Consider the following 20,732-nt stretch of genomic DNA (forward strand, 5'->3'; position numbering starts at 1 on the left):
GTGTTAAGATAGTGGTCCAGTTTCATTCTTTTGCAATAAAGTTATCTTTACATACAGTGAATTTTAGTGTGGACTTTTAAATGAAAAAAGGAAATAGCAAAGAGAAGAAAAATAGTGCTGGGAGAACATCAGATATCAGTAAGAAGATATAGGGATAATACTGTTATGCTGAAAATAAATAAAAAATAAATTAAAAAAAAAGAAGATATAGGGACATCAGAAAGCCTAGATGCCTTTGCTTATCACGGCAGAAAGAAATACAAGGAGCATCAGTCATGGTTTCACAAGCGTTTAACAGCAATGAGATACTATCAACATTGTTATTTCCAGTGAATCCAGAGGGGGAAAGAGAAGGCGTTTGCCTCAGCATAACGGTCAGTGGCTGATAGAATTAGCTAAGTGGAAGCTTAATGGGGAACATGTTGTGCACACACTCTCAAAGTATCTCCCTACAAATCAAGTAGTAATTACAAAAGGCAAATGACAACATTACTGTGGAGAAACCTGAGGGATGCCAAATTAACCAACTTATGAAAATGAAAATCAACCATAAGGAAAAATAAGGACAATGTCACTGGAGTGATATTCCACTGTCAAATGCACGACCTGAATCTAAGTGGGAGGTGCCCTTGGACAAAGCTCTTCCTCTGTATGCATCATGGTTTCTTTCTCTTCAGAGCATCCCCCTTCTCCTCAGCCCCTGAGTCATCGCCCCTCACCACAGCCTCATGACCAATGGCTGGGAGGAAAGGCAACAAGTTCTCCATTCATGCACTTGTTTTAAACGTCATTAATTCGGATGGCATTCCATGAGCTAGGGGAGCTGTGGAAATGCACACACAAACCACACAAGTGTGGGGAGAGGTGGTGGCTTGGGCAGGACCCATGAGTCTTCTGACCGTCCAGCTCCGAACCAGGAACTGGGCAGTCTTCACTTGATAGCTCATTTGGACAGTGCCTGAAATGTAGAACTGTGCACTTATGGCAGGTAGAAATGGTTTTCTGAAAAAGGAGAAGTCCACATTTTCTTTGGGACCAGTACAGAGACTGACAAATGAGGAAGTAGCCATTCTGCTTCCGGTAAAATGTCGGTGTTGAAACACAGCTGGGATGGGAGGGTAATGCACGCCTACCCACACGTCCTGTTGCTCAGCGTAGCCTTTCAGACTCTGTCCCCGGGGCCCCTCTGCACAGCTGGGACAGGCAGGAAAGTTACCAAGGTTGCAAAAATCACCATCCTGCTCTGCCTTATGCTGCAGGGAAGGAAAGTGAGTCATATTTTTGTGATATCATTTTGTACTTTTAGAATGAGCCTTGAATTCCACTTTAAAATTCCCCTCAAGTTATCTTCTCGGTGGTGTCTTACCAATTTACTATTCATGAATAAATAGTCTTAAATTAAGCATTGGCAATCAATTAAGCAATTATCAACCAATCATTGATAAATGTAGTCATTTGCTGTATAAATGTTTGTTTATTGTCTTCTACAGGCTGAAGTTCAGAGTGAGATTGCTCATGATTCAACGATGAGAAGATACAGCTTAGAATTCCATGGGTGATCCTGCTTGTTTACAGAATCATTCTAACAAATTCTCAGATATACCCCCCTATCTTACCAGGGATGATTATTTATGAGGCCGGGAGAGACACTGACTGTGTAAGTAGCATAAGATCTGTTTGAAATGCAAAATTAGTCACTTCTGTGTAGGTCCTGGACACCCATGAGATTATGTTGGATCTGTAGGGGCGGGGGACCCTTGGGTGGGACTTCAGGAGAGATGGGACTGGGGACACCAAGGGAGGCAGATTCAGATCTGGTATCGACTTTGAAATGGGAAATTACAGAGTGGAAACTTCTACTTAGGAGAAATGGGGTGAGGAGTTCTTTCCAATAGAGTCTGTTTCTTCAGAGAGGAGGAAGATAGAATGAGCTGTGCATCACACACATTCAGTTTTCAGAAAGTGTGCAGGAAGTTGAGAGTGGACAGAGTCTCCATTCCCTGGGCACGGGCTTCTCAGCATTTTGTCTCCCCTCATTTAAAAACAACGTCATTGCCTTCTTCACTGGTAAAATAGTAACCCGTTTCCTCCTCCGAATTTTTCCCCCCTAAAACATGCCTTGTTGATCTTACCATTTTGTTAAATATTCAATTACTTCTGGAGGCCCCCAGAACACTGACTTCTGAGTGGACCAGTGAGAGCGGAAGCTCTAGGAGGAGGTGTGATTAGTGGGTCCTTGGACCCACCCTTGTGGTTATTTCTCTTGTTCTGGAACAGAAACCCTCAACAGCAGACACAGGTTTTCTGATGCATGGAGTAAGAGATTCAGTGAAGGAAAGGCCTGGTGGAAGGTGCTGGAAACACCTCTCCCTACCAAAATAGGGAAACAGAAGTAAGTCTGCACTCTTGGAGAGATTACAGATTCATGCCACCACCAAGAACTCGGAAAGACATAGAGCCAGGTACACCTTCCACTCCCCACTCGACCTGCCTGCTTAGTTTGCACAAAAGAGAGATGGGCCTTGGAGAAGTGGGTTCTTGTACACCAGGTGACTCTAATTTCCACTTCTGCTCCAGCTGAAAACTCATAAGGAAACCTATCTCCTGGCACCTGGTGCGCAGCTGTTGAATGGTGTGTTTATTTTCTTGGGTCCATCCATAAAGGTCTTCAGGTTCAGTCTGTGGTTAGTTCTCAGAACCATCCACACACTGTCTCTGTCCACATTTGTTCGGGTCCATGTCACATGTTCAGCTCTGCGTGCATCTCCAGCCCTACATCTGTGTCTTCAGCCCCGTGCATGTCTCCAGCCCTACGCGCATCCCCAGCCCTGCATGCGTCTTCAACTCTGCGTGTGTCTCCAGCTCCGTGTTATCCAGGCTGCAGGGACCGTGACTGTCCCTCCATTGCAGAGGACATCACCCAGGTCCAGTACACACCATGTGGATTCCATCTGTGAAACAGGAAGCAGCAACTATGCTAGGTGCTTTGTAAGATGGTGGGAAATAAATCTCCTCAGATTTCAGGTTCTTGCCACCTTGGTGACATTTCCTGGACTCCAGCTGCCTGAGGCATGTTGAGATACCCCACCCAAGGTGAAGACTCATTGCTCCATCTCATCCTCCTACTAATGAGAGAACAGCTCAGTCCCTAGTGGGCCATATTTGTAACGTGGAGACAACATATGACTCCCTGGGCATGCTACTGCTACGCACTTACTGAGTGTCTGGAGAAGCTGTTGGTTTTGAGTGGAGTCCCGGACAAGAGAAGTCCTTGCGATGGGCCCAGGCTGCAGAAAGCCCGAGATTTATGATCCCAAAGATCCAGTGGTTTTTGGAGCTTTGGTGGCAGATGGGGTCGACACGGTTTGTCAGGGAACTATATAGATGAAGTAGAACATGGATATTAAAGATTTTGGAGCCACACTATGCCGATTCTGCAGAGAACTACTTTCCTTTTGTGAAGCAGCCCTGGGTTGCTCCTGGGCTTTAGTGGAGGCAGAATGCTTGGCCGTGAGTCATCACAAGGGTCCTCATGAGTGAAGGAGGGGGTCAGGGGGCCAGAGATGAAAGGAGGGCAGCAAGGCATACAGGCAAGGCACCCAGCTTGGAAAGGCAAGGGAACGGATTCACTCCCAGGGGCTCCAGAAGGAGCACAGCCCAGGATACCTTGACTGTCCTTCAGAACGATAAGATAATACCTCTGTGCTGCTTTAACCCACCAGCGTGTAGTGATTGATTATGGCAAGAACGCAACAGGAAAATAATACATGAGGCAGTCCTTTTTCGATGGGTCTTCTTTTTTGATTTTAGTTTTCTGTTTTGATAATCTGAGCTCCACAAACTAGCTCTAATCAGTCCAGTCCAGTGATGTGTTTCTGGACCACACAAAATGCAAACATTCAATAAAAACCTGTTGATCTTGGTCGCCAAGGGGGGGTATTGGGCCAGGAAGACAGGAGTTCATGGTCGGGGGGAAGCCTCATATGTGGTCAGAAACATCTGCAAAGCCCATTGCCTGCCCCAGCCTCAGCCCCAGGGAAATGACAGCCACACTGTTCCCCTTCCTGTGGGACAGCTGACGTGACAAACCCGTGATGGGGAGGGCTGGCCTCCGAGTACCCACACCGCTTGTGTCTGCCTGTCCTGCGGTCACAGTGGGCCCTCCTTCTGCACAGCCGAAACCAGAAAAAGGAGACGCCATGACCCCCACCCTCATAGCCCTGCTCTGTCTCGGTGAGATCTGAGGAGGGGAGGGGACACCCTAGTCTTGGAGGGACCCGCCCAGCCAGGCCCTGGTCTCTTGGAGACCCCAGGCTTAGGAGGCTCATGGGGGAGGAGGGGTTCTGCTAGGATTTGGGGCAAACTTCTCACAGGGACTCTCTTCCAGGGCTGAGTGTGGGTTCCAGGACCCAAGTGCAGGCAGGTGAGTCTGTCCCCAGGAGTCCCAGCCCCACCTCCTCACTGGAGACAGGGGTCACCCACCAGGCAGCAGGGGATGGAGAACAGAAGTTCTGGGCTGACCGAGGGGAATGTCTGGGAATTTGGGGCTGAGCTGGGGCCTGGGGGTGGGGAAGGTCTGTGTCCCAGTCACTGTTTCCTTCCAGGGACCCTCCTCAGACCCACCATCTGGGCTGAACCAGGTTTTGCGATGCCCTGGGGGACACCTGTGACCATCTGGTGTCAGGGGAGCCTGGAGGCCCAGGAGTACCACCTGCATAAAGAGGGAGAGTCAAGGGCCTGGGACAGACAGAAGCCACTGGAGCCCAGGGACAAGGCCAAGTTCTCCATCACACACATGACAGATGTATATGCAGGAAGATATCACTGTAGCTACTTCAGTCCCACCGGCTGGTCAGAGCCCAGTGACCCCCTTGAGCTGGTGGTGGTGGCAGGTGCGAGCCCACTCAGGGTCCCAGCCCCAGGGTCTGCCCTTAGGAAGGGGGTGGGCTCTCAGGGGTCTCCCTCTCACAGCCCAGCCTGAGGATAACGTGGGGGGTCTCAGCCCCATTTCACACCACCCCCTCCTCCTCTCCTAGGATCCCAAGGCAAACCCAGCCTCTCAGCCCTGCCCAGCCCTGTCGTCACCCCAGGAGGGAATGTGACCCTCCAGTGTGCCTCACGGATGGGATTCCACAGGTTCATCCTGATGAAGGAAGGAGAGCGCCAGCCCTCCTGGACCCTGGGCTCCCAGCCAGCCCCCCGTGGGGGGACCCAGGCCCTGTTCCCTGTAGGCCCCATGACCCCCAGCCTCAGGTGGACGTTCCGATGCTACGGCTATTACAGCAACATCCCCCAGGTGTGGTCGGACCCCAGTGACCCCCTGGAGCTGCTGGTCTCAGGTGAGAAAGTCTGACTGTTGCCCTGTCCGTGTTTTGAGGCACCAGACAGGTTAACAGGGACTCTGCTCCCAGGGGAGCCCCAATGAGAGGGTGGGTGAGGGGACCACGAGGACTCACAGGTCAGAGTTACGGAGGGTGATGGACAGTGAGACCCAGGGGTCAGGAGGGGAAAAGGAGAGGCTTGGGGAGACTCAGCCCCTGCTATCCATGGCTCATCTCTCCAGGTGTGTCGGGGAAGCCCTCCCTCCTGACCCAGCAGGGCCCTGTTGTAACCTCTGGACAGAGCCTGACTCTCAAGTGTCGCTCTAATGTCGTCTACGACAGATTTGCTCTGTCAAAGGAGGGGGCACCTGACCCTCCCCAGCAGCTTGGCAAGCAGCCCCAGGCTGGGCTCTCTGGGGCAGACTTCCCCCTGGGCCCTGTGAGACCCTCCCACGGAGGCCGGTACACGTGCTATGGTGGACACAACCTCTCCTCCGAGTGGTCGGCCCCCAGTGACCCCCTGGACATCCTGCTCACAGGTGAGGGCTCACGGCATCAGTCAGGACCCCAGACTCCGCACAGGTCCTGCCAGGGGAGCCCAGGTGGTGGCCGGGACCAGGGGTGTTGGGTCCCCAGGGAGGGAGAGACAGAGAGAGAGAGAGAGAGGGGGGATGGGAAGGGACAGACTCAGAGGACACAGACGGACGCCGTTCAGATCAAGGGCTGGACAGTCCCTCACCCGCCCTTCCTCTCTCTAGGACATCTGCCCTACACACCCTCCCTCTCAGTGCAGCCAGGATCCACGGTGGCCCCAGGAGAGAATGTGACCCTGCTGTGTCAGTCACGGAGCTCTGTGGACACTTTCCTTCTGTCCAAGGAGGGGGCAGCCGATCCCCCGCTTCGTCTTAGATCACAGTACCGAGCTGGGCGGCACCAGGCTGAATTCCCCATGAGTCCTGTGACCTCAGCCCAAGAGGGGACCTACAGGTGCTATGGCTCTGCCAGCACCTCCCCCTACCTGTTGTCCCAGCCCAGTGACCCCCTGGAGCTCCTGGTCTTAGGTGAGAGTCGCTGACCCTGTCCCTCTGTGTCCCAATATTTTCTTCAGCGCCCTGGGGCCAGGAGGACTCTGGTCTAGGATGGGAGTGAAGGGCTCCAGGGGAGCATCCACAGAGAGGCCCATCCCTCAGGCTGCAGGAGGGAAACAGGGTCCTCCCACCCTTGCCTGTCCTTTGCCTCCAGCCCCAGGATTCTTCTGGTGGAAGAGGAGCTTGGGGGGCACAGGGCACATGAGGAGGAAGACTGTGAGCAGTGATAGGGTCTCAGGGGAAGCTCCAGCCTCCCCTCTACAGTCCTATCTTTTCCCCAGGACCCTCTATGGACCCCGGCCCCCTGACCACGGGGCCCCTGCCCACAGGGCCAGGCTCAGCAGACTGTGAGTCACAGGGGCTGCTGTCCAGGGTCTTTTCTTCTAGGGTCTCAGAGATCCCAGGGGATGATGGGGCTCTGGAGGCTCTGAGGCTGGTGGAGGGCGGGGGTCCCGAGTGGGGGAGGAGCAGCCAGATGCAGTGGGGAGCACGGCAGGTCCTGCACCTCACCCTTACTGACCCTAGGAGTCTCCGAGGGTGAGTGAGGGTCTCTGTCAGCCTTGGTGAGTGGGCCCATGGGGAGCACTGAGCTGCACCCTCAGTTAAGGGTCCGCTGGAGGTGCTGGGTTGCACATACCCCTCCCCTGTGTGGGCCTCAGTTTCCCCAAGTGTAAAGGAGAGAGTCGGGACCAGAGTAGATTTCCCCTTAGTTCCGACTGTGGCTCTGATCCTGGGAGAGGAGGGCTCATGGGGAAGCTCCCCAGGTCATGATCTATGGGGGGGATCTCTCCCTTTGCAGCGATAACAGTGACGTTGTACAGGGAGGGGAGGGAGGACAATGGCTGGAGGTGTTCAGGTAATAAGGGGAATCTGGAAGGACTCTTGGCTCTAGAAGAAGATGCTAGGACAGGCTGTGCCCCAGATGAAGGGCCCAGAGCCCTGAGCTGGTGTACCCACAGGGGACAGCATGAGGAGAACACAGGGAACCCATGGCCCTAGTTCCAGTCTCAGCCCTGCTGTGTCCATCCTGGGCAACCTGAGACACATGAATGACCTATCTGTGCCTCAGTTTTCTGTCTGTGGAGTGGGCGGGAGGAGCAGCAGTTGTCTGTTGGGTGATCGTTGATGGGTACAGAGCTGAGTGCACATAGCCCAGCAGGTGCCTGGCACAAAGTAGGTTCTCAGTTAAATGGCATCACTGGCTTATTCATGGTGTAGCTCCTGCCCAAGGTCCCCAGTGGTACCTGTACGTGCTCATCGGGGCCTCTGTGGCCTTCGTCCTGCTGCTCGGCCTCCTCGTCTTCCTCCTGGTCCAACACTGGCGTCAGGTCAAATGCAGAAAGCCAGGTGAGAAGAGGAGGGGGTGAAGGGCTCCAGGGGTGGTGGCTGCCCCGTGGGCCGAGAGGGTGGGCTCAGGGCAGCGGCCAGAGGAAAATCAGAGTGGTGGGAAAGTCCATGTAAGAGGACAGTTGTGTAGAATCTCAACTCAGAGAATCTAGAAAGAAACCCCCAGGTCGACCCCCACTTGCCAATTGAAGGTACTTCCCTCTATTCAATCAGGGGAGACGGAGAAGCACACAAACAGTATGTATGAAGGGTGCCTTTCCCTGGAATCACATGGTTGGGGGGGAGCTGTACCCTCCAAGCACAGAAGGAGACTGATTCCCAACATCCCGCAGGGGCTGCAGACCTGGAGCCCAAGGACAGAGGCCTGCACGACAGGTAACTCCTGCCCGTAGTCCCCCAGACTCCCACCTGCCCCGGCTATGCCCCCCTAACACCCTGTCTCCTCCCCAGCTCCAGCCCAGCCCCTGCCACCCAGGAGGAGAGCCTCTGTGAGATGAAGGGGGATGCCCTGGGGGTGGGCTGGGAGGGTCTTGGGGAGGGGTTGAGGACTGAATTCCCTCATACCCCTCAGCTCACTGCTGAAGCCCCAGGATGGCAGATGCCCTATCTGGGAGCAGGGCGGGGTCTGCAGCCCTGAGAGGAGGGCTCAGGGGACCTTGCCAAGAGACACACCCCGTTCTGTCCCAGCAGACGCTGCCATGCAAGACACTCAGCCTGAGGAGGGGGTGGAGCTGGACCATCAGGTGAGACCCCCAGTCCTCGTGCAGACCCCAGGGCCCTCGTGGTGCCAAACTGAATCCAGTGGACACTTCCGTGTCCTCACACCACCCAGTCTCAGCAGCATCCCTCAGATGTCCTCACGCTCCTTGGGCACCCTGGGTCAGCCCACTGTGACCTTGTGGGGTCTCCTCTGTGCTCCCTTGTCTGGCTCCCCAACCACTGTCTGACTTCTGGTTGTTGGGGTGCATGCCCATGTCTCAAGAGGGTGCATGAAGAAATGATTCTCCCACTGGTCACGAAGCCCCTTCATTCATTCAGCCAGCAAAAGACACAGGGAGCCCAGCATTTGCCAGGCCCCACCTAGTGCTGCCGGCATAGCTGTGAGCAAATCTGACGCCCCTCCGTGAGCTTACCTTGTGGGTGGTGGACAATATGCATGGAAGTGGGCAGCATCCTCGAGGGTGACGTGTGGCCAAGGAAAATAAAACAAGGGAAAAGGGTAGGAAGTGCAAAGTTCTTGAGGCAGCAACATTCTTTATCAGGAACATGGCCCATGTATCTGTGACCAAATGAGCAAGAAACACTGTCTGGAATAGAATCAGAGCCAGAGTAAGAATTTTATGCCCCAAGGCTCAGGAAGCCCCTACAGAGTTCACCAGAAAAGTGACCTAATGGGTCTGAAAATTTGGAAGCGTCACTGTGGCAACCGTGGGAAAAATTGTTGTAGGTGGTTGAGGAGAATCAAGGAAATAAACCTCCCCCTCACTGTCTGTCCACAGCAGAACACACAAGATGAAGACCACCAGGGACCAATGTACGTCCAGGTGGGCCCGTCAAGATCAAGACTCAGGTGGGGATTGGCCACTTCTCCTTCCCCTATGTCAGAGGGATTGCTGGACTTGGAGGACAGACAAGCAGAGAAAGAGAGGCAGATGGACAGTCAGGTGGGTCCCTTCTTCCCTGAGCTCCCAGGCTTCCACCTCCTCAATCACAAACCTCCCTTCTCTTCCCCATTGCAGGTTATTGCATCTGACACCCCCCAGGATGTGACCTATGCCCAGCTGCACCCCTTGACCCTCAGACAGGAGACAAGGGCATCCTCTCCCTCCCAATCAGGGGAGCCCCCAGCAGAGCCCCATGTATATGCTGCTCTGGCCATGCACTAGCCCAGGAGGGGTCCTGATCCCACACTCCATGGAGGGGGACCACAGGGACCCTGGAGGGCACAGGAGTTGCCCACAGTGGGTGCCACCTAATGATGGCCCCAGCCAGCCTGGACTCTTCACATGGACCAATAAGACTCCTGGGACCCTCTGGGAGTCACCATCAACAGACATTAAAGATAGTAATACCCCTACACTTTGGAAATCAAAGCAACAGACTTCTCAATTACCCATGAATGAAATGAGAAATCCAAATGGAAATGAGAGAATGTTTACAGTGAAGGACAGTGTAAATGTTACACATCAAATCTATGAAATGGGAAAATAACCAAGGACCAATCTATTAGAACAGAACAAGCCCAAGATAATTAATGACAAAACCTATTCTATCGAGAATTTGGAAGAATAGCAAGTTTTTCCAAACAAAGGTAGAAGGAGGAAAATAATAAAGACAAGACCTAGCTAGTAATGAGGACAAATTTAAAAGTAGAGAAAAATCAATGAGGCCGGAAGTGTTCCTTTTTGTAAGCAATGGTCACATTTATAAATCCTAGCCACAAATCCAAGAAAGCGGGGGGGGGGGGAGGAGGTACACATCACCATTATTAGGATGGCATTCCATCCTACAGACTTTAAATTTAGAATGGAACATTATTAACTCTTTTATGCTGATATATGAGACAATGTAGATGAAATGGATAAAATTCTTAAAATAGAAGCTACTACATTGATGGAGAAGTAGAAAATATGTATCACCTTATGAATACATTGAATGCATTGACTGTGATCAAACCGTCCCCCAACTGAAGTGTGTGGAAACTGAGAGAAATGGAGAGCAGAGTGGTGGCTGGCGGGGCTGGGCTGTGGAAATGGGGAGGTGTTGGTCAGGATTATAGGTAGAAGATGAACAAGGTCTCCACAGTTGTAAGACCACAAGTTCTGGGGATCTCATCAGATACAGTATGGTATGGAAGTGTGAGCTAACAGCATGGCGATAATCATTTTATAATATACATTTGTGTCTGTTGAGGACGCTTCATTGGCAATTTCCTCCAAACACTGATGCCCTTAGGAAATACACACACTCTTGCACCCACGTGGATACAATGCACACATGCATACTCACATGTACACACACACACACACACACACGCATACACTCACACACACACATGCATACACACAATAAAATTATACAGGCCCTTCCTGAGAATAAAAAAAAAGAAGCAAAATTGCATCAGGCTAAGAAGAAATACACTATGGACTCTGAAAAACAATCTGAGTGAGGGTTTTGAAGGGGCGGGAGGGTGGGAGGTTGGGGGAACCAAGTGGTGGGTATTAAAGAGGGCACAGATTGCATAGAGCACTGGGTGTGGTGCAAAAACAATGAATACTGTTATGCTGAAAAAATAAATTAAATTTAAAAAAAAAAGAAGAAGAAATAGACATCAAAACTAGGCAAGGAAATTCCAGAATGGAAAGGCACAGGACGTTCCCTCACATAAACTCCGATGTGAATCTCTAAATAAAACGTTACGGATGAGATTCAGCAATGTATAAAAAGGACACTACATGATGATTGCACTGGATTTGGGAGGAGGGGAAGGCAGAGTAGCTGAAAATATTGAAACTCAACCAATATAATGCAATACATTATCAGTATAAGTAAAAAATGACCTTTTCACAAACCAGAGGGGAGGGGGATGGGGAGATGGGTGAACAGGTGTACAAACTTCCAGTTACATAATAAAGGTGCCCCAGGGGTGTAAAATACAGCTTAGGGAATATAATCCATGATATTATAATAATTTTTTGTGTGACACATGGTAACTGCACATCTTATAGTGAGCACTACATAATGTATATAAATGTTGGTTCATTATGTTGGACTAATATATTATATGTTGACTGTAATTAAAAACTTAGCACTGGGTGTTGTACATAAACAATGAATCTTGGAACACTGAAAAGACAAAATAATTTTTTTTTAAAACCCTATGGAATAAAAAGAATTAAAACATAAGAAATAATTTAACAGATGCAGACAAAGGTTTTGATAAAACACACTAACAATTCATAATGAAAACAAAACCTCAGCAGAAATAAAAAGGTTTTTCCTTCCATTTATGAAAAGGCATGATTAGCAATTAGTATCTGGACATCAACTTTTACGGTGGGAACTCTCTTACACCATTGTTGGGAATGCAAGCTGGTGCAACCGCTTTGGAAAACAGTATGGAGGTTCCTCAAAAATTTAAAAATAGAGCTACCTATGACCCAGCAATTGCACTACGGTGTATTTACCCTGAAGATACAGATGTAGTGAGAAGAAGGGCCATATGCACTCCAATGTTCATAGCAGCAATGTCCACAATAGCCAAACTGTGGAAGGAACTGAGATGCCCTTCAACAGATGAATGGATAATGAAGATGCAGTTCATATATACAATAAAATATTACTCATCCATCAGTAAGGATGAATATCCACTATTTACATCAACATGGATGGGACTGGAGGGGATTATGCTGAGTGAAATAAGTCAAGCAAAGAAAGACAATTATCATATGGTTTCACTGACATGAGGAACATAAGGAATAGCATGTAGGACATTAGGAGAAGGAAGGGGAAAAAAAAGGTGGTGGGGGGAATCTGAGGGGGAGACAAACCATGAGAGACTCTAGACTCTGGGAAACAAACTGAGGGTTTCAGAGGGTTGTGGTTTGGGGTAATGAGTTAGCCTGGTGATGGGTATTGAGGACAGCATGTGTTGCAGCGAGCACTGGACTGGATGTTATATGCAAACAATGAATCACGGAACACTCCATCAAAAACAAGTGAAACAAGATGGGATTGGGAGGGAGACAAACCATAAGTGACTCTTAATCTCACAAAACAAACTGAGGGTTGCTGGGGGGAGGGGGTTTGGGAGAAGGGGGTGGGATTATGAACATTGGGGAGGGTATGTGCTTTGGTGAGTGCTGTGAAGTGTGTAAACCTGGTGATTCACAGACCTGTACCCCTGGGGATAAAAATATATGTTTATAAAAAATAAAAAATTATAAAAAAAAAACAAGTGAAGTACTATACAGTGACCAACATGACATAATAAAAAATTTTATATATAAATATAATATATATAGATATATAAAGTTATATATATATATAATATGAATGTGAGAACTTGAATTCCTTCTCTCTGTGATGGGGAATGATCCAAGTATTTTTTTTTTGACCATTTGTATTCAGCACAGCAAGTATTTAGTCCTTTTTAGTAATTTTTGAGCACTCATTAGGCTATCATTGTGATGGGGGATATGTTTTTTGTTGTAGTTGCTGCAAGCTATTAATGTTAAGGGCCTTTTATGAAAGCCAGCTTGAAACAAACCTCAAATGTGGTATCATGCACCAGATTTGGTTTATCCAGCCATGGGAGAAAAAAACAACAACAAAAAAACCCCTCTGAGTTTCCTTTACTTGTAATTATACACTATAATAGATAATGTTTGTTGTAAACTGCAATGTAAAACCTCAGTGAAATTGCACTGTATTTCTTGGTGTTTATTTGTTGCTGGGGGGAGGGGGTTTGGGAGAAGGGGGTGGGATTATGGACATTGGGGAGGGTATGTGCTTTGGTGAGTGCTGTGAAGTGTGTAAACCTGGTGATTCACAGACCTGTACCCCTGGGGATAAAAATATATGTTTATAAAAAATAAAAAATTAAAAAAAAAGAATAAAGGCTTAAAAAAAAAAAGATGTATTTTTACAAAAAAAAATTGGAGGTACCAACAAATTAAATGAAACAAAACAAAAGGATAAGCACTGAAATGGATAGAATAATACTTGTATTGCTCCATAATTTCACAGTTTTGAACATAACTAAAGAATCAAAATATTAGTATCAAAATATTAGTATAATATTAGTATAAAAACTAATGATGTACTATATCTTGGCTAATTGAATTTATATTAATAAATAAATAAAGTAAAAATAATATAAAGATGTATTCCCAAATTGAAAAGGAGAGGGGGAGATGAACCATAAGAGACTGTGGACTCCCAGAAACAAACTGAGGGTTATGGAGGGGAGATGGTAGGGGGTTAGGTAAGCCTGGTGGTGGGTATTAAGGAGGGCACGTATTGCATGGAGCACCGGGTGTGGTGCATAAACAATGAATCTTGGAACACTAAAAAAAAAAAAAAAATAACAAAAAGGAGTTTTCCAGATTCACTATGTACATGATCAATATTTAGAATTCTGGTTGTGAATGAAGATGACATAAGTGAAAGTTTCCCTATTCCTTGACTTTATACCTGTTAGACTCTATTTGTACTTCTGAACTCCAGAATTTTAAGATAATCTATTTATGTTGTTTAAAGACACCAAGTTTGTGGTCATTTGTGACAGCAGCAGTTGGAAGCTAATTCAATGATTTCAATATTCTTTGGATTAGTGCTTGTGTTGTACATTGTTCTTTCTCCTACTTTTCAATTTAATTTATTTTTTTAAGGTAGGATAAATCATTTTTTTAAAAAAGATTTAATTTATTTATTTGACAGACAGAGATCACAAGCAGGCAGAAAGGCAGGCAGAGAGAGAAAGGAAGGGAAGCAGGCTCCCTGCTGAACAGAAAGCATGATATGGGGCTCGATATGGGGCTCAATCCCAGGACCCTGGGATCATGGCCAGAGCCAAATGCAGAGGCTTTAACCTACTTAGCCACCCAGGCGCCCCTCTCTTACTTTTTTAATGTGGTTGAATATAAAGAACATGAAATTTACCATTTTAACCATTACTAAGATATATAATTCAGTGGCATGATCTACATTACCAAGTTAGACAATCATCACCACTATCCATTTCTAGAACATTCCTAATATTCCAATGGAAAGTCCCTACCCATTACATAATTACTCACATATGCTTTTGCCATCAGCCCCTGTCAATCTCTGCTCCAATTCCTGTCTCTTGAATTTGCCTCTTCAGGTCATATAAATGAAGTCACACAAGATGTGACCTCTGTGTCTGGATTTTTTTTACTTGGCATAGTGTTTTCGTGGTTCATCCACATTCTTCATTCTTTTACTTTTAACCTATTTACATCATCATTTGAAGTGAATTTCTTACAGACACAAATAGTAGAGTCTTGCTTATAGTTGTTTTTCTTTTTTTTTCTTAAGATTTTATTTGTTTATTTGACAGACAGAGATCACAGGTAGGCAGAGAGGCAGGCAGAGAGAGAGAGAGGAAAGCAGGCTCCCTGCTGAGCAGAGAGCCTGTTGTGGGACTCGATCCCAAGACCCTGAGATCATGACCTGAGCCGAAGGCAGCAGCTTAACCCATTGAGCCACCCAGGCGCCCCTATAGTTGTTTTTCTTGAGCCCATCTTACAATCTTTGTCTTTTAAGTGTTGTGTTTAGACCACTGACATATAATGTAAATACAGATGAGATTGTTATTAGATCACCATTTTATTTTTGCTTCTCCCCTCTTTTGTTTGTCCTACTATTTCCATTATCTGCCTTTTCTTGGCTTTAAGAAATCTTTTTAGGAATCCAACTGAATATCCTTATTGGAGTTTTAACTATACCTCTTGGGTGCTGTTATGCGGTAATCTAGATGTTATCATATGCATACCTAACTTAACACAGTCAACTTAGAATTAGTATTTTACCTCTTCAAGTAAAATGTAGGAACCTGAAAACATCTAAATGACTGTATCCTCACCCTTTACATTTTAATAGTTATATGTATTGTATCTAATGACACTTTCAGGATGTGTCAGGCCCCATGGGACCAGGCACAGGTCGGGGTGAGCCCTCCCCAGAAATCCTGCTTCAACCCAACAACCCCACTGGGCAGCTAGGGGACACAGAGGGGCAGGACTGATAATGAACAATATGGGAGGGCCCTCAGGGTTACCAGTGGGGAAATGAGAGGAGAAGGGCACCCTTACAACTCTCTAACTGATTCCTTTCTAGGGGGCCTCCCCAAACCCTTCATCTGGGCTGATCCCAGCCCCATGGCCACCAAGGGGAGCCCTGTGACCATCTGGGGTCAGGCGTCTCTGCAGCCTGATGTCTACTCTCTGTATAAAGAGGGGGTCTCTGAAGATTTCTTCATGAAGACCTCACAGGATTCCAGCACCAAGGTCAGTTTCTCCTTTGCATCTATGAGCTCACACGATTCAGGGTGATACCACTGTGCATATTAGAGCAGGGATAGCTGGTCACAGCAGGGTGACCTCCTGTCCCTGGTAGTGACAGGTAAGGGCAGGAGCTGGTTCTCTACCCCAGGCATGCCTTCTTCAAGCACAAGGGAAGAGACTGTGGCCTCAGGAGGATCTCATGCTCACAGTCCACACCAGGGAAAGGTGGGTGATGGTCCTCTTTAGCACACTACCTCCTCCCTCAGGAGTGTAGACTACAACTCTTTTTGTTCATTTCCTACCAATCACTCTATCTAGATGGCAAACTGAATGAGTAATTGGATTTATGTTAATTGTGGTAATCCTTCCTCCTAAAGAGATTGCATGGTGGGTTGCAGAAATCCTACCATGTCATTCCTTAAAATAATAGATGGACAGATTGAAGAACAAAATGTGCTGTGGAAATATATAATCCCAAGTCAGGGACCAGAAGGAGTTGGCTGATGTGCCGGGATGAAAAGGCGGACCCTGCTTTTCACTCCTCCACTTTCCTGATTCTCAGGACAAAATGAAGCATCACATGTTTCCTTTTGACTCCTAATTAGATGGAAGGTGAGACACTGGAGATGCTCACCTCAAGGGGTTGAGATGGTATTATTTAGTTTCAGGAACTCCCTAGAGATGAGGGAAGGGAATACTTACGCATTCCTATGTCTCCTCAACCACAGGCTCTATTTTTTTAAAATTTATTTATTTTCAGCATAACAGTATCATTATTTTTGCACCACACCCAGTGCTCCATGCAATCCGTGCCCTCTATAATACCCACCACCTTGTACCCCGACCTCCCACCCCACTGCCACTTCAAACCCCTCAGATTGTTTTTCAGAGTCTATAGTCTCTCATGATTCACCTCCCCTTCCAATTTACCCCAACCCCCTTCTCTCTAACTCCCCTTGTCCTCCATGCTTTTTGTTATGCTCCACAAATAAGTGAAACCATATGATAATTGACTCCCTCTGCTTGACTTATTTCACTCAGCATAATCTCTTCCAGTCCCGTCCAGGCTCTATTTTTGACTCTCCAGTGTAGCTGATACCCACAGACCATCACAAAACAAGTCAGACTCCAAGAGAGGTGAGTGAGGAGGAACTGTGGGTTAGTGCCTAGGTCAGAGGGTCACATCTTGTCAAAGATGCAGTTGACCTCAGTGGACATTCAGGGATCCCTGAGTGATTTCAGTCTGCCCTGATGGCCACAACCTCTAGTCTCAAATAGCCAGGATTACACAGTGGAGAATGTCAACCAGATGGGCATGTCTGCTGTGATCCTGATGGTTCTCGGGGTGCTTCTCTTTCAAGCAGTTCTGTCAGAGAAGACCCCAATATGCAGCCAGGAGATAAATCTGAGAGAGAGAAGACTGTCTGTTCAGCAAGGTATATCCTCACCACTGAGTGGGGTAAATCCTGAAAGAAAATCTGGAGCATTACACTGAGGGAACTGTATGTTGAGAATGTCCAGAGGAGTAAAAATGGTTCGCATGTAGGAAATGTGTGGAGAGAACATTTCTTCCTTGTAGAGCACTTTTCTGCCATTAACTTGGTTATTTTCTCTCTACCAATAGTGATTGTCCCTGACCGGTTCCTGCCTTTCTCAGTCCCATGACATGAGACTGCATTCATATTGCAGGTGTGGACCCACACCTACACACATCCTCATAGTCTGGTCCACTTCTATATATATATATTCTCCTTCATTTTTTTTCAATGGAGATTTAAAAAAAATTTCTTTTCAGCCTAACAGTATTCATTGTTTTTGCACCACACCCAGTGCTCCATGCAATACATGCCCTCCCCAATACCCACCACCTGGTTCCCTCAACCTCCCACCCCCCGCCCCTTCAAAACCCTCAGATTGTTTTTCGGGGTCCATAGTCTTTCATGCTTCACCTCCCCTTCCAGTTTCCCTCAACTCCCTTCTCCTCTCCATCTCTCCATGTCCTCCATGTTATTTGTTATGCTCCACAAGTAAGTGAAACCATATGATAATTGACTCTTTCTGCTTGACTTATTTCGCTCAGCATAATCTCTTCCAGTCCCGTCCATGTTGCTACAAAAGTTGGGTATTCATCCTTTCTGATATTAACCACATCCTTTGAAGTATACTTCTGTTCCTCATAGAACACAAAATCTGGTTTTTAATCACTGAATAGATGGGGTAAAAATAGGGTCTACTTGGAAACCGATAATGGAAGACCATTCCCTAAACCCTCTCTGGATTCATAGAGCTCTTCTCTGCTCGTCTGATGATAGCTGGGAGTTTTCCAGAAATGCCATCAGTCTTAGGGAACTCAGGGGTGTTTGAAGGGACAGCCTGGAGGTGAGCTGCTACACTGGCTCAAAGAAATAATCAGTTTTTAAAAAGCTGTCCTTCATGGCATTTCACCTTTTCTTTAGTGTAAATACACCCATCATGACCAATATCAAGGACCTCCGTGAAGGCACTGTGTGCCCAGGTGGGAGTCATGGATACACTGTCTTTCATATGTGAGTGTGATCCAGCTAATGGCACACCTCACTGGTGACCCCAACATGCATGTATACCTCCTTCTATTTTATTTTTTCCCTTTCTTTTCTATGTAGACTCCATGTCCAGCATGGAGCCCAACACAGGGTCTATAACACGAACCTGAGATCAAGTCCTGAGCCAAGATCATGAGATTGATGTTTAATGGACTGATCCACCCAATGGACCCTCCTTCTATTTTAAACATTTATTTTACTTATTTGAGAGAGATAGAGAGAGAGAGTAGGGTAAGGGGACAATGGTGAAGTGGAGGGGAAAGGAGAGAGTCTCAACCTGACTCACCTCTGAGCATGTTCACCGACACAGGGCTCAATCTCAAGTCACTGAGATCATGACCTGAATCAAAACCAAGAGTCAGACAGACACTTCACTGAATCACCCACCAATGTGCCCCTTCTTTTGGCGCCCAGAGTCTCCTTGGACTTGGGAATGTGGGCCCTGCTGACACTTTTGCCTTTCTCCCTTCACAATCCCATGGGTGAATAAGCATTCTTCATTCATCATTCCTTACAGGTGTTCTTCCCAAGTCTCTATTTTTCTTCTGCTCAAAAGTCAGCTTCCATCAACTTCCTTCACTCCGCCAGGACATATGGAAACACAGATTTCATGGACACTTCCATGAACATCAGCACCTGCCTGTTTCTTCTCCATCTGTAAAACACCTGACTATTGGCCAGTGCGACTGTTGCCTGACACCCTCCTCACTGCTTTCCTTCTGGAACTCACAGTACCCAGTGTCCTTCCTGTTCCCCAGATATCTGCAGGCTTTCATTTCTGTTGTTTTGCATCCAATGAAACATCCTCAGCATTGTCTTCCAGTTTCACGTTCTGCTCTTCAGCTGTGTCTTCTCATAGATGAAACAAGTACTTGCATTCTGTTGTATCAAGGACTTATTTATTTATTTTTATTATGTCCAGTTAGCCAATATATAGTATTACATGTTGGCTAAGTTTTTATTATTATTATTATTATTACTATTATTTTACCTTCAGAGTATTTGACTAATTCACTTTCAATTTCTATCTTCTTCCATAATATAACTTCTGTTATTGCTTCAAAATCCAATGTTGGCTTTTTCAGTATTTCATGTGCTTAAAGGAAAACGAGTTTCCCATATTCTGGCTGTTTCACTGGACTATGATGGACGATTCTGTGCAGTCTTCCATAGCACTCCTTATCACATTGGGGACACTCTCTGATATCCATTCCTGTTGGATACTCACCTCCCACATCCCTGAGTTCCAGAGACAGTTGCTCCCAGACCTGTTCTAAAGCTCAGGACTGTAAGGGGCAGATGATCACAGCCCCAGTTACCCCTGGCATCCACTCTTCCAGCTTGGCACCTCAGCTTGGATGTGTCTGGCAGGATGTCTCCCTTGGGAGTCACATTCTCACACACAGGCAAGACACCACTCAGCTGAAGGTGCACTGGATAGAACCATTCCACACACCTACACAGAGGACGTGGCTCAGTGCTGACCTCTGGGATGGGTCAGTGGGCATAGACATGTCAGTGGCCACTCCACACAAGGTGGAAGGGTCACTACTTACACAGTCAGCCAGAAACTGGATGCCCTTCTTGCTTGTGAAGTCCTGGCCACCCACCTGACCATAAGGAGGCAAAATCAAGTTTGACCACTTCCAACTTGACCCCAGGCACTGGTAGTCACTCAGTTTGGGCCTCTGTTCTATTGAAGTCCCCCAAATTCCAGAAATTTTTGTTTCTCTTTTCTGAAATAGGCTGTTGTCAATAATTTCAGAAACATGAGTAGCTTTTCTGAGTGATAACAGCTCATGGTGTCTCTTGAGAGATGCATCACGGGTCCACCTTCACTGTGGGATCTGACACATGGACCTCTTTGGTCTTAACCACACCCCTCTTAAACAGGTCAGGAATCTAACAAGATTGATCCCATCCAAATTCTAGGTCCCTCTGACCCCACAACCATTCTGAGAGTGGAGTTCAGGACAGCAGGTTACAGACCAGGTCACTGTGCTCATGGTCACCTGGGAAGAGGACACTGGAGTAGTAATGACTTGAGAATCAGCTCTGTCCCCCATATCAGTGCATTCACCCAAGTATTGTTCCCTACAGCTTACAGGCAAGACCCCAGGGTGAGGAGGACATCTCTGCCCCTGCAGCAAGGGGCGCTGAGGAGCCAGGAGGGACTCACATAGGCATGTTCCCATGAATGCGGTGTGGACTATGTCACAGGAAAATAGAGAAGTCCTTGGAGGCTGTGACAAAAAGGAAGCCCACACTCTGGGGCCAGGAGAGGGGCCGTGTTTCCTTCCCTAATTGCCCGTTTTTCTCCTCTGGGCTCATTGCCACCGTGACGTCGACCTGAGCCATTCAGAG

General features: G+C 47.4%; 2 protein-coding genes across 13 annotated transcripts in view; both read left to right on the top strand.

The window, feature by feature from the left end:
• Positions 1-20,732, top strand: part of LOC116579282 (leukocyte immunoglobulin-like receptor subfamily A member 6) — a 355,647-nt gene that overhangs the window by 241,468 nt on the left and 93,447 nt on the right. The window lies entirely within an intron of this gene.
• On the top strand, positions 4,649-9,755 carry LOC116580018 (leukocyte immunoglobulin-like receptor subfamily A member 6). The gene is made up of 10 exons (XM_032326054.1): positions 4,649-4,888; positions 5,003-5,339; positions 5,564-5,860; positions 6,080-6,382; positions 6,691-6,756; positions 7,640-7,756; positions 8,089-8,131; positions 8,207-8,244; positions 8,447-8,499; positions 9,259-9,755. Exons 1-10 carry the CDS (start codon positions 4,649-4,651, stop codon positions 9,640-9,642), a joined length of 1,878 nt encoding a protein of 625 aa, XP_032181945.1. The 3' UTR covers positions 9,643-9,755.

This window comes from Mustela erminea, chromosome 19 (assembly GCF_009829155.1).
Source record: "Mustela erminea isolate mMusErm1 chromosome 19, mMusErm1.Pri, whole genome shotgun sequence".
NCBI lineage: Eukaryota > Metazoa > Chordata > Mammalia > Carnivora > Mustelidae > Mustela > Mustela erminea.

What these genes read in the sequence shown, in the direction of transcription:
- LOC116580018 (XM_032326054.1), top strand. Translation starts at nt 4,649, where the DNA reads ATGCCCTGGGGGACACCTGTGACCATCTGGTGTCAGGGGAGCCTGGAG. An exon ending in CCTGGAGCTCCTGGTCTTAG is followed by an intron (nt 6,383 to 6,690) that starts GTGAGAGTCGCT and finishes TCTTTTCCCCAG; the next exon opens with GACCCTCTATGGACCCCGGC. An exon ending in CACCCAGGAGGAGAGCCTCT is followed by an intron (nt 8,245 to 8,446) that starts GTGAGATGAAGG and finishes CTGTCCCAGCAG; the next exon opens with ACGCTGCCATGCAAGACACT.